Source organism: Phocoena sinus, chromosome 6, assembly GCF_008692025.1.
Source record: "Phocoena sinus isolate mPhoSin1 chromosome 6, mPhoSin1.pri, whole genome shotgun sequence".
NCBI classification, from domain to species: domain Eukaryota; kingdom Metazoa; phylum Chordata; class Mammalia; order Artiodactyla; family Phocoenidae; genus Phocoena; species Phocoena sinus.
In genome coordinates, this window is record NC_045768.1 from 32,143,801 (window position 1) to 32,156,742 (window position 12,942).

Consider the following 12,942-nt stretch of genomic DNA (forward strand, 5'->3'; position numbering starts at 1 on the left):
CTTCTTGGGTCCCTAATATTCTGAGCCCACTAATCTTATGGTAAGACAGAAAATAACACAATTTTCCCACATCATTTCTTCAGTGATTCATATCCTCTCTCTTCCAAGTCATTACTTTTAATTGGAAAAAGAGATTGAAATATCTTTACCTCCAAATTCTGAAATTTTCAATTCATGACTTCCAAGTCTTAGAGATGTTATCCAGATTTCTTCTTTTGCTTCATTCATTCCTATGTTAATATACAAAAGTGAGGACTGAGCAAAGGTTTGATACGTCTTAGAAAGCTTTTCAACATTTCAGTACGTATCCCTGAAAACAGCAGAACACATGTGCCATGACCTTATCACTCACCATCAGGGAGTCACTAATAGGGGTGTAGTTTCTTTTCCCCTTCTCATCACTGTACTTAGTGTTATAAAATACTCTAAGAAGCAGATGATAGGTCCCTGCCCTGCAAGAAGCTTACATTCTAGTTATGGAGATCACACTAGCACAAATGAAAGAATTTTATACCTATTAAGTTGTAAAACATTGCAGAATTAGCCCCAAGTGAAAATGGAAGCCACTGAATTGCAGTTGTCAAGAAATATTCATAGAGAGATGGAAAACTGGACCATGAAGGTCTTGGACACTAAAAGGCAAAAGTAAATTTCATGACTATTTCCTCAGTGGGTTTTCAATAAATATTTATGGAATGAATAACAGGATAGGAAGAAAGCAGGCATTCAATGTCAAGCAGGGGATCTTACAGCAGAGGCAAGAAAGCACAAATCATTTCTTACATGTGGGAAAGAAAAGCAAATATACCAAGAGTCCAGGCAAATGTGAGGTTTATTACTAACTTCCCTGGCAACGAAGGCAAAAGGAAGAACTCAGAGGCTTATAACAGGCTTATTTGACACAAAGCAATACATTAATCCCTTTAAACAAAGAATTATTATATACAAAAATATATACATACTATACACATACACGTATGAAAACTACCATAGCCTGTATTTTCACCTAACCAGCTTCATCACTCCCATTCCTTTGTTTTCTCTGAGCACACTAAAACATGAATATTCGTTCATGTTTTGAACCCTTTGTACGAGCAATTCCTCTACCACTTGAAAGCTCACAAACCTGGTCTTCAGTCAGGCAGATTCTTCTTTATAGAGTACTGTTCAAATACCACCTGTTCCACAAAGCCTTCCCGTCTTTTCCAGGCAGAAAGAGTCACTCCATTCTCTGTGTCCTCATATTACTTTGCTCTTCTTTTAGGGTACTTACCATGTTTTACTGTGATTTACTTGCTTTGAGTATCTGAATTCATTAGCCTGAATGGTTTACATGGGTAGATCCTACAGGTCTAATATTTTTCTACGTATGGCACTGACACTCAACATACAACAGGCATTCAGTTAAACGTTTGTTGAATGAATTTATTGCATGTTTCCTCATATAAGCACCACTCAGCAACATAAAAAGCGAATTCAGTAAGCTTTACATAATTTGTAGAAATTCTCACCATTGGGCCTTTTTTTGTGCTGAACCTTGCTAACACCAAGGGTTTTAACAATAAAATGGAAAACATCTTTAGGGGGTTAATTAAAGAAACCTTGGTAAACATCTTTTTTAGTGATTAACCTTAATAAAAGACAATCTCAAGTACTTGAGAAATGTATGGATAACATGTATGTATGTACTCGAGTAATTTCCTCAAATATTTATTAGTCAAGTTTCTCACAGGAGCTGGACAATGGTCCATTCAAGTCTGGAGTATCTATGCTGCTAAATTAAAATCTTCACGCTTTGGCTAGCCAATGTACAGGTGACAAGACTGACATTGTTTTGGAGGTTAAGAAATTGAATGTAATTTCCTCTGAGGGGACACAAGATTTCTTCTCCTTAGGAAACAACTTCTAGACTTGTTCAAGAGCTTAAACAAAACTCAGTTGACTAGTTTTGTAAAATGTAGTATTAAAGAAATTGCTTTAGTCTGGAAAAAAACGTAAACATAGTTTATTACCAGTTTGTACCTTCACCATAGAAAAAGCTTAAAATCATTCTTATGGAATGTCTGATTTTCAGTGGCATTGTCAGATGGTTGAGTAGTGAATATGAAGAGGCCAGTGAATATGAAGCTGGGGCCAGTATACGGAAGGCTGAACTTTATCAGGTATTCAACAGGATCTGCTGAAAATATTTCAGCAGAAAAATGAGAGACAGTTCTTGTGGCAACGATGTGAGGAATGGCCTAAAGTTGGGGAAGATGAGGTAGGGGATGTGAGGTAAAAAAGTCTTTTACTAGAGTGATGGTTATGAATATATTTAAGAAATGAACGCAACTAATATTCAAACAATTAACAAGACCCAGTAAGAGGCTAGATATAAAGAATGGAGAATCCCTGGCTAGAATGGGAGAAAGGAGCCACGCTTGAGTAAAAGTGACAAAGCCACAAGTAAAACTCTGATCTCCTGATTCCCCATCCAATTCTCTTTCCACTATAGCTGTTGACTGATTTGGAATGTTAAAGCTGGTCTGAAAGACCACAGGCTTCAGCGGGCAACCTGATATGGTGTAACAAACTCAGTTAAATTACTTTGTGGATTTTTTTTTTCTTAGACCATGGCTATAATTCTAGCTTTTGTGCTAACTAGCTTTAATCTTGGGCAAATCATTTGCCTTTGACACCTTTTACATTTCTATATGAATTTATTTCTTTTGTTAATATTGCACAGACGTTTTTCTTGTCTCTCACAATAAATAATTCCTTTGAGGGCAGTAATATGGACTATATGTGGATCTTTTACCATTGATTGTTTACAATACCCAAGAAGTGTCTCTGTAAAATGGTGTCAAATTAATTAATATAAATAGTTGAGAACATCTTGTTAGAAACAACATGAAATGTTAATAAAAACACAAACAGAACCTGAACTGTTCACATTAATTTAGGCTAGGGGGAAGCCTCCCTACTTTTTATTAGGCCTCTGACTACTTAAAAAGAGTTTCTAGCACTCATAAGTACCTGATAGCCACCGCCATGTTATACTTTATTATGAGAAGAAAATGTCCCATTTCTCAGGAGAACCATTTCCCCATGCTTTTCTTCATCCTTCCTCCCAAAGATTTCATGTGGCAGCAACGAAGGGCAAGGGGGACCCTGAAAATGACTTCTCTGTTTTTAAGTTAACACAAAGAATGGCTTGGTTTGGCTTCTGTGACTTTCACTGGAGAAAAATGTTGTACATTTCATGTACAGCTTCTTGTGATTGATAGACAACGCCAGTATTCAGTCCTTACTCCTGTGCAAACTACTTTAGGGCACTTACGGGCAGGCAGGCAGCCCACAGAGGAAGGTTTTTGGATTCGCAGAACTCTCCCTATACAGCGCTCGGCTTCAGTATAACCTGAAAGTTCTCGCTCCAGGAACTCTGGCCAGTACACCCCTTTTCTGGGGCTTCTTAGGTTATTGGCTCCAGCTTAGGTGGGTAGGAGAGCTAAATCAGCAGAAGAAAAGCAAAACTGAGGAAGGAAGAGAGAAGAGGTCATAAGGACAAGGGAGCATAGTCTGTGACTGATAAACACTGAGATGGCTTTTTTTATGTGATTTGTAAAATGTCTTTAGAGGCAATTCCAAAAGAAGAGTTTCAAAAATATTCTAATATTCTAGCATCACTACAGTAAGTGCATGGCCTCCCAAGGGTACCATTTTAAAGGATAATCACTTGATTCTATGAGTTATGATTGTTTTAAAAAATATTAAAGTTTATTTTAAAATTCAATATAAAAAGCACTGCTTAAGTGATGGCTATGACTCACAAATATAAGGAAATCTGTAGGATGGGATGGAAACACTATTAATTTTACAGTCTAAGGACCAAACTCAGCACTACGTACTTCTGCGTTGGCCACCATTAAAAACTTCGAGGCTGCTGGCCATTTGGTGAGGAAACAGAAGATTTTAAGAAAAGTGCAAATGAATGGCATGTGTAATTTCAAAGCAAGCCTGCCTTACAGAATATATGGGTGTTTGGGTGAAGCAGAGTGAATAGCCCATCTCAATTTTAATATACAGAAGCAACACAGTATGAGAGTAACAAGTTTTTGTAGTTCAACAGACCTAGTTTACATCCTGGCTTCACCCTTTTGTAGTTGAATAACCCTCTGCAAATTATTTACCTTCTCTGAGACCCAGTTTCCTTACCTGTAAAATGCCTAGTGAAGTGCCTGGCAAACAGAAAATACTCCATAAATATCAGTTCCTCTATAAGGGTGTTTTTTTTTTTTTTCAAACTAAGGGTCAAAAAACCCTTTGGTAGATTATGAAATCAATTTAGTAGGTTACAACTAGAATATTTAAAAAACTGAAACAATAAGAAACATCAGAGTACACTATACATAATGGCAAGTATTGTTCCATAATGCACATGCTGAGTTTTGATATAAATGCAGTTTTTACTGTGGATTACAACCAAAAAGTTTCAAAGTCTCTGCTCTACAGAGAAATTCTCAGATTATTATATTAAAAAGGCTTTAGGAATGCTGCCTTTATCCAAATGAGACCCTGTAAATTTTAAGAACTTAAAAGTGTTTCTTACCTTCTGACTTGTTGCAATAAAAATAAGACATGAATCATAGAGAAGATAAATTTAATCTGATACTGTAGGGCATTAAATTCTATTTTAAGATTGGTTTCTGTGTTATATTGACTAATTTATACTTCTAAACACTTTATAGTTTATAGGTATATCATTTATAGTTGTTTAAGCACATCTAGAATTTCTACAAAAAGTTGGCTATTAGGTTCTATTATGGGGAAATTAGATACAATTTCTAAATAATTTTAAATTATAAAACTTTTTAAAAGGATTGTAACTTGCCTAATCATGAAGACTGCTAGAGTAATATTCAAATCCTGATGAGTAGTAAAAATCAAAGGCCTGTATGAGCATATACCACAGTGATGTCCCACACTGGCTCAGTAAAAAGGAGAGCTCCCAAAACAAACTGTGAGGGTCAATAACAGGCCTCTTTTCTCCTTCACGTCTTGAGGTAAAACCAGCCTGACAGTATAATGAGTCCCTACTGCTGTTAAGATGGTGAGCTAGTCAATTTTAGGTTGGCAGAATAAGAATTTTAGGTTGGCTGAAGGGTAGAATATTAGAAATTACCGAATTCAACAATACAGCTGAATCTTGATATAACTGTATCTTAAATTTATAATTTTAGCTAAGCAGGCCAGATTGGCTATTATTAGAACCCATGGGACTGAAGTTTAGGAATCTTGTTTTAAATTAGCACCCTGGGCAAATTCCGATCCTCATTCTGGTTTGAACGCCCTGTGTTAAAGGGACAGCAAGGATCAGAAAATATAGAAAGAAGGAGTCCAAAAGTATTTATCCCAACCTTACAGGTTGGGATAAAGATCACATATCAAATACTGGATCAGAATCTGACACTTACTCAAAGTACTTGCCTTCTTGGTATTATATTAAAGATATGAGTCAGCAGGTAGCAATACTTGATGTTTTCCAGTTATTTAAGAACAATGAGAAATGGTGGGTTGCCTCATTGGAATTCACTGGTGAGAAGCAAAAAGTATGAGAGAGAAAGGTCTCTTTAGATTAGATACAGAAGTAAAAGGTAGCAATCAATAAAAGTTATTAAGAGTAAACTCAGCAAGAGAGAAGTGATAAACCATTCAACTACTCGATGAATCCATTTGGTTCCTGAGCAGAGAGTTCACATCTTCTGTGGTGTAGGTGCCCTTTCCTCTGTCCTCAGAAAATAAAGAATAAGGCAAAAGGTGGTTCCTTCCTATTTCAAATCAGTTGAGGGTACAGGATGAGGCTGCCTATATAATCTTAAATTCTTTTTTCCTAAATTTAAAACTTTTCTGCTATTTGAGATAGACAGTGGGTTGGGCTGAGCCATGCTTGCTGTCAATGTCAAGTGTTGAGATTAGCACCACAAATCATCCACCAGGACTGAGTTTTGGCATCAGGCTTTGTCCATCATCAACCTTGAATGTGAGAAAAGGCAAGCATGAATGCCATTCTTGGGAAGAAACAGCAGCTGTGCAAAGTGAAGGAATCACAGGAGATAGCAAAGCCTGGGGAAAAGGATGGTAGCAACAGAAGTGAGGTAGAAAGCTAGTTCTTAGCTCCTCCAAGTGCCCGCTTAAGAGACTTAGGGTCAAACACTCCCTGCACGGCAAGTACATGAGCCCCCTGAAATTGTAGGATGCCCCAAGAAATGATCTGGTGTTCCCCCCTTGCTTATTTTTTTAGCTCAAAGTCTAACAGTGCTGGAAGTATTTGGAAATCGACACCTCCTCTTTCTCTCTCTTTTTTACCTAGAGGTTACAGTAGAGGATGAACAAAGATGGCAGCCAATCCAAAAAAAAAAAACAAAAAAAACAAAAAACAACAACAAAAAAACCCAAACATTTGTTATAAAGCAGAAACTGACACATCATTGTAGAGCAATGATACTCTAATAAAGATGTTAAAAGAAAAAACCAAAACAGATTATGAGAGAAGTCTGCATTACACATGGGTAGAATTCACCCCATAAGTCAAAGAACTTTTCAAAATTACAAGGGAGGGAAGGCAGAGGGGACTAGATATTTGAGGTGTTAAGAGACAGGCTGACAGAGCAAGCTTAGTGACTGGCTTTGTAAGTCTACCACTTGAGACTCTGTGTTCTTTATTTACAGAGAGGCAGAAAAAAGAGTTCAGAGCAGAAGCCAGGGTCATAAATTAAGATATCTGAAAGAGAAGTTGGGCCTCTCTTTCCATTTTCTTACACTATTTGCTTCCTTCACTTGAAAATATTGTTAGACCAAATTGCAATAGGGCTCACCAAACGGACTCCGTTATGCAGTTTACTCACGCACCTTGCTAGGTCCTGATTTCCCTATTTGATATGAAAAGCTGCTGAACTTCTATTCTTTTCTCTGCTAAAATGCCTAAAAAAACTACATTTAGGAGATAAAGAAGCATATTTACAATATGCTTAGCCTTGGAGTCTCCAAGTCAGGGTTATGGAAGAAACTATTCTGAAAACTATCCTTCCATAACCCAACATGTTCACACATCACAAATCCTTATCAAAGTTATGGTTGAGTTTTCACATTTCCAGGTAAAAAATCTGCTCCCTGGCAGTCCTTAAACTTTACCTGACAAACACTGTACACCCTCAGTCCAGGCTCCTCAATCTCTAACATCCCCATTAACACCCCAGTAAACAACAAAATATATCCACTTATCACAGTTCAATCCCACTTGAGCATCTGTAGCCACTATTTTGATATAATCATGTTCCAAAAGCTGACTGAGTGTCCAACAGCAGCAAAGGATAGACATGTTGGCGCCAGTAATACTAAAGTTTGGTTTTTAACTGCATTTTTTGTCAGTTTGGCTGGGAAGATTTGGACAGCTGGAAGTGAGCTTCTCCATCATTTTCTGTTTCTTTCTTTGTAACAATTTTCCACCTGTGAAGCCCAACACCCCACCACCAAGTGCAGCTGCAATTCCTGCCACTTTGAAGCCTGCAAGGAGGCCAATCGGACCCCCCACCACTCCTCCGATGAGTGCACCTGCCACAGGCAGAGCTGCCAGCTTGTATTTTGCAGCCTGTAAAAAAAAAAAAAAAAAAAAAAAAAATTCAATTTAGAAATTGAGTTGAGAATATCTCCCTGTGGTGATGTGCATTTTCCTCTCATTACTCCTGGCAATGCCTCTTTAACTCGTGGTACATAATTAACCTTAGAGATCGTTCTGGGGTCAGGGGAGGGGAGAAAATATTCCACAGGTACTACAATTGCTCCAGATCTCAGAACTTAAGAGAAATGAGCTACAAAGAGTAGACTGCTATAAATTGATTTTACTTGCAAAACAATCAATCCACTAACTATCTAGCTGGCTTATTTAAACAGTTTCAGCAGCCACAGATACTCCCAAAGCTTTTAAATTGCAGAGATTATTTCGTGCGAATACCTGGGGTTAAAAGCAACATTCTATGGGAAACAAATGGACCCACTCCATGTGTGCTGTCATGTCCTTACAATTTTGCCCCTATTGGATTCTGGAAACCCTCTCTATGCCTCTCCCTGAACTCCTGCAAATATCCCCTTGTAACACCAAATGCCTTAAAGTAGGGCTTCAGTTTATTCTCTTTGAAAAAATTTCTCTCCCAACAGAATGAATCTTAGAGCAGAATATTACAAGAGCCATTGATTTCTCGCACTACCTATGTGTCATTTCTTCCTTATTTTCTTAATTGCTGGTTCCCTCAACATTAAAGAGAGCAGATCAATTGGGTTAATACTAGGGATTCCTGAGAGCCAGAGTACCATTGATTTGTCAGCAGGAGCAGAATCTTACCTTCCCCAAGTTTTTGGTTCCCTCTTCAACGTTCACAGCAGCACTGTTGACATGGTCTTCAACGCTGTCAATCTTCTCCTGCTGAGACTAGATGCAAAGGAATTATGAGTGAGCGTCCCTGCTGGGCAGCAGCAGTCAGCCAATACACACTATTTTAATTCCTGTAATCAGAGCCCTGGGTACTACAGCCTTGCAGTCTTAATAGCATCTGATAAACGATGTCGAAAATAAAATTCACTCATATGAAAAAAGGAGGGTAACTTAATTATTAGATGAGGGTGGCACCTTTATAGAAAAAAGCATCTCACACTAAAATTCAATCAAACATACAAACATATTATGCTCCAAATGAATCTACTTTCCAGGAGGAAAAATATCTAAATAAGCATTTACGTGTCATGTTGGGTTTTACAGAAAAAAACAAAAACAAAATCAAACCAAAAAGCCTTTTCTAACTTACCTTCTTTGAAGATTCAGTTTAAAACAGGCAAACTTCCCTAGGATTTAAATGCCCTTGATCCAATAAACACAAATTATTATATTTTAGGAATAAGAATATAATATGGCTTGATCTGCCATGAAATTGTTCTACCTGTGATATGCACTAGGGAGTAGTAAATGAATTTACTGTCCCATGTTTTATTTTTGGCCCATGTTTTACACCTGTACACTTTAATACATTTTAAAATCGTGACAAGTTAAAATGTTTGGGATCCAACATATTAATAAAGCATTCTACATAAAAAGGCAACACCTGTGCTGACACAACAGAAACTCATGGAATCTCTGGGTAGAAGGAATGTTTAGGTCATTGAGTGCAATTTTCCCCTCAGCTGTGTGAAGCCTCACTACACTTCTGACAAGTGGCTACTGAATCTCTGCTCAAACACCTCCAGTGACAGGAACTCACTACTTGACACAGGAACACACTTTTATTTATTAAAAAATTTTTAAATTTTTATTTATTTATTTTTGGCTGTGTTGGGTCTTTGCTGCTGTGCGCGGGCTTTCTCCAGTTGCGGTGACGGGGGGCTACTCTTCGTTGCGGTGCAAGGGCTTCTCATCGCAGTGGCTTTTCTTGTTGTGGAGCATGGGCTCTAGGCACACAGGCTTCAGTAGTTGTGGCACACGGGCTCAGTAGTTGTGGCTCACGGGCTCTAGTGCACAGGCTCAGTAGCTGTGGTGCACGGGCTTAGTTGCTCCGTGGCACGTGGGATCTTCCTGGACCAGGGCTCGAACCTGTGTCCCCTGCATTGGCAGGTGGATTCTTAACCACTGTGCCACAGGGAAGTCCCACACTCCCGTTTTTAAATCAACTTATTCATACGGAATTTACATATGATAATACGTGGCCAATTTTTAGGGCATATACTTTGATTAGTTCTGACAAATGTATAAACCCACGTAACCACGATCACATCAACATATACACTATTTAGTTTTTGTTTTTTTTAATTCACAGAAAAAAGAAGAGAATCCCTCTTTGATCCCAGCTAAATTTCAACTTCTACAATGACTGTGAAATAATTCAACTTTAATCCTGAAGTATTTGATTGCCCTTATGTAACTGACCTCTTCATTTATACTGAAGCAATTATAACTAACACACTGTTCTAATTCCAATCATTTCATTTGAGAACATGAAACCCAAACAACACATCTAATTTTTCTCCACAGTTGCTTCCTACCAGTATCAATGACATTCTTTCCCTTCTCATATCCTTTTCACTACTGGAACTTTACATGGTATCCCTTCATTCCCGTATTCTCCACTACTATCTTGACATCTCTAACACAATCCCTAAAAAAGTTCTTTATCAGTTTTCCTTCCAACATCTCTGTCAGAGCAAATACAACAGTGGTTCTCATGCATGAGTGTGCACCAGAATCACCTGGAGGACTTCTCAAAACACAGGTTGCTGGGCCCCATCCCCAGAGTTTGATTTAGCAGGCTTGGGATGAGGCCTGAGAATTTGCATTTCTAATGAGTTCCCAGGTGACGCTGATGGTGCAACTCCATGATTCTCATACTTTAAAAACCACTAGTATCTATACACCATAGGATTAAGGGCACAACCTTTGGTCAGATGTCCTGTGTTCAAATCCCAGCACTATCACTGTGCGCCCTTGGACAAATTACTCAAGCTCTCTAGGTGTCAGTATTCTCATCTGCCAACTGAGGAGAATGATCCTTACACCTCACACAGCTGAACTGAGGATAAAATGAGACAGTGTCTGTAGAGTATGAGGGTAAAAATTTGAAAAGTCATTGTCTTCCCGAGAAAGCTTAACTCCCATCTTTTCTATCAAAAAATATATCAAACTTTTTCCTGTGATGCTTGAAAATTTCTGGGGCACTACAACATTGAATCTCTCCTAGCATTCACTCATTCATTCATTCAATTTGTATTTTCCTGAGACAATAAAACTTCTTTTATGTTGGCTTTCTTTTTCCAACCCACAGAGGCATCGAGTGCCAGTGCTTGTAACATTCAGCTTGTCTTGATTTCTGTCGTTATTTCTATTTGGGACACCCCCAACATTTTCAGTTCTTGCCGGAAAGTCTATGCTAGCAGATCAATCACAGGTATAAAAATATCAACCTTCATATCTTGACTAGTTGAGGAGTAGAGGGAAAAGGCAACATGTCTCCTTTCTCTCAGCCCCAAAATAATTCTGCCACGATGGTACAGGCTGCCAGGATTATTGCCATTTCTATACTCCAAGAGTGATTTCAAGACCTCAGGAGAAAAAATATTTTTAATGATTTTTTCTAAAAAGGTTGGATACTGAAGCTCTATGACCTTTTTTCAATAAAGTGAAATTTTAAAAAGTTTTTAATATTTTTTTCCAAGGGCATGGAGTCAAGATGGCAGCATGGGAGGACGCGGAGTTCGCATCTTCCCACAACTAGGGCACCTGCCGGACACTGGTGGGGGACCTTGAAGCCCAAGGAGATGGGAGGAGGAACCCCCAAGTGACTGGGTAGGATGTGGGGGGGCAGTGAGGGGGGAGGAGAAGTGGAGGCTGGACAGGACCGGTGCCCATGAGGGGTGGCTGGGTGAGGGGAGGGGTTCCCATGCCTGGAGGAACCCTCAGGGGCTCGGAAGACCAGGCGAGGCGTGGTGGGCATTTCCCCTGCCCACTTGGGCCCCGGGAGCCTGCTGGGCTCCTGAGCCTGGTCCTCTGCCCTCTGGCGCCCCCTCCGGCCGCATGGGTGCTAGGGGTGTGGGAGGGATGGAGTGGGGAGAAGAGGAGGAGAGGTGGACAGTGGACAGGGAACCCTCTGGGACCAGAGGATCAGGGGAAGCGCTGCAGGCATTTCCCCTGCCCACCGGCCCTGGGAAGCCTGTTGAACTTCCACATCTGGTCCCCTGCCTTCTGGGGCCACCCTCTGGCCACATGGGTCCTAGGGGCATAGGAGTGGGGGGGAAGAAGAGAGGCTAACAGGGAGGGAAGCTCTGGGATCGGAGGATGGGGGAACACGCCTAGCATATCCCCGACCCGCTCGGGCCCAGGGATCCTGCTGGGGTCCTGGACCTGGTCCTCTGCCCTCCAAGGCCAGAGGCACTCCTGGGCCCCTCCTTTTCCAGCCCTGTGGGCCCTAAACATAGGTCCTGCCCATCACCTAAACCCTGCCCCTGCCTAAGCTCCATGCCCCACAGCCAAGGCCTTTTCTGGCTTTTTTTTTTTCTCCTCTTTTTTGCTATTGTGGTTGTTTTACATTCTGGTTGTTGTTTCATCTATATATATTTTTTGATAAATTTATTTATTTTATTATTTTTGGCTGCATTGGGTCTTTGTTGCTGCACGTGGGCTTTCTCTAGCTGTGGCGAGCAGGGGCTACTCTTCGTTGCAGTGTGCATGGTTCTCATTGTAGTGGCTTTTCTTGTTGTGGAGCAGGGGCTCTAGGCACACTGGCTTCAGTAGTTGTGGTGCATGGGCTCAGCAGTTGTGCCTCGTAGGCTTTAGAGCACAGGCTCAGTAGTTGTGGCACATGGGCTTAGTTGCTCCGTGGCATGTGGGATCTTCCTGGGCCAGGGCTTGAACCTGTGTCCCCTGCACTGGCAGGTAGATTCCTAACCACTGCACCACCAGGGAACACCCTCATCTATATTTTAATTTTTTTCTAACATATCTGTTAGTTTTCTAATTTATTTTATTTTTTACTCTTTCTTACTGTTCTGCTCCTTTTTTTGTGCCATCCTGCACGGCTTGTGGGATCTAGGTTCACAAGCCAGGGGTCAGGCCTGAGCTCCTGCGGTGGGAGCGCTGAGTCCGAACCACTCAACTAACAGAGAACCTCAGACCCCAGGGAATATTCAACAGAGTGAGGTATCCTGGAGGTCCTCATCTTGGCACCAAGACCCAGCTCTACCCAACAGCCTACAAACTCCAGTGCTGGAAGCCTCAGGCCAAACAACCAGTAAGACAGGAACACAATCCCACCTGTCCAAAAAAAAAAAAAAAAAGGATGACAAAATATATGGCACAGATGAAGGAACAAGGTAAAAACCTATAAGACCAAATAAATGAAGAGGAAATAGGCAACCTACCTGAAAAAG

The 12,942-nt window shown here is 40.2% G+C and overlaps 1 protein-coding gene across 4 annotated transcripts in view; it reads right to left on the reverse strand.

Annotated features, from left to right (window-relative positions):
- Window positions 1-814: 814 nt before the first annotated feature.
- Window positions 815-12,942, reverse strand: part of STX17 (syntaxin 17) — a 102,798-nt gene continuing 90,670 nt past the window's right edge. For all 4 annotated transcript variants that reach the window (XM_032636220.1, XM_032636223.1, XM_032636222.1 and 1 more), the window contains exons 7-8: window positions 8,378-8,464; window positions 815-7,627 (exon numbers count right to left, since the gene is read on the reverse strand). In XM_032636220.1, coding sequence (XP_032492111.1) covers window positions 7,388-7,627; window positions 8,378-8,464 — 327 coding nt within the window. In that variant the 3' untranslated portion in view covers window positions 815-7,387. The remainder of the gene's footprint in view (window positions 7,628-8,377; window positions 8,465-12,942) is intronic.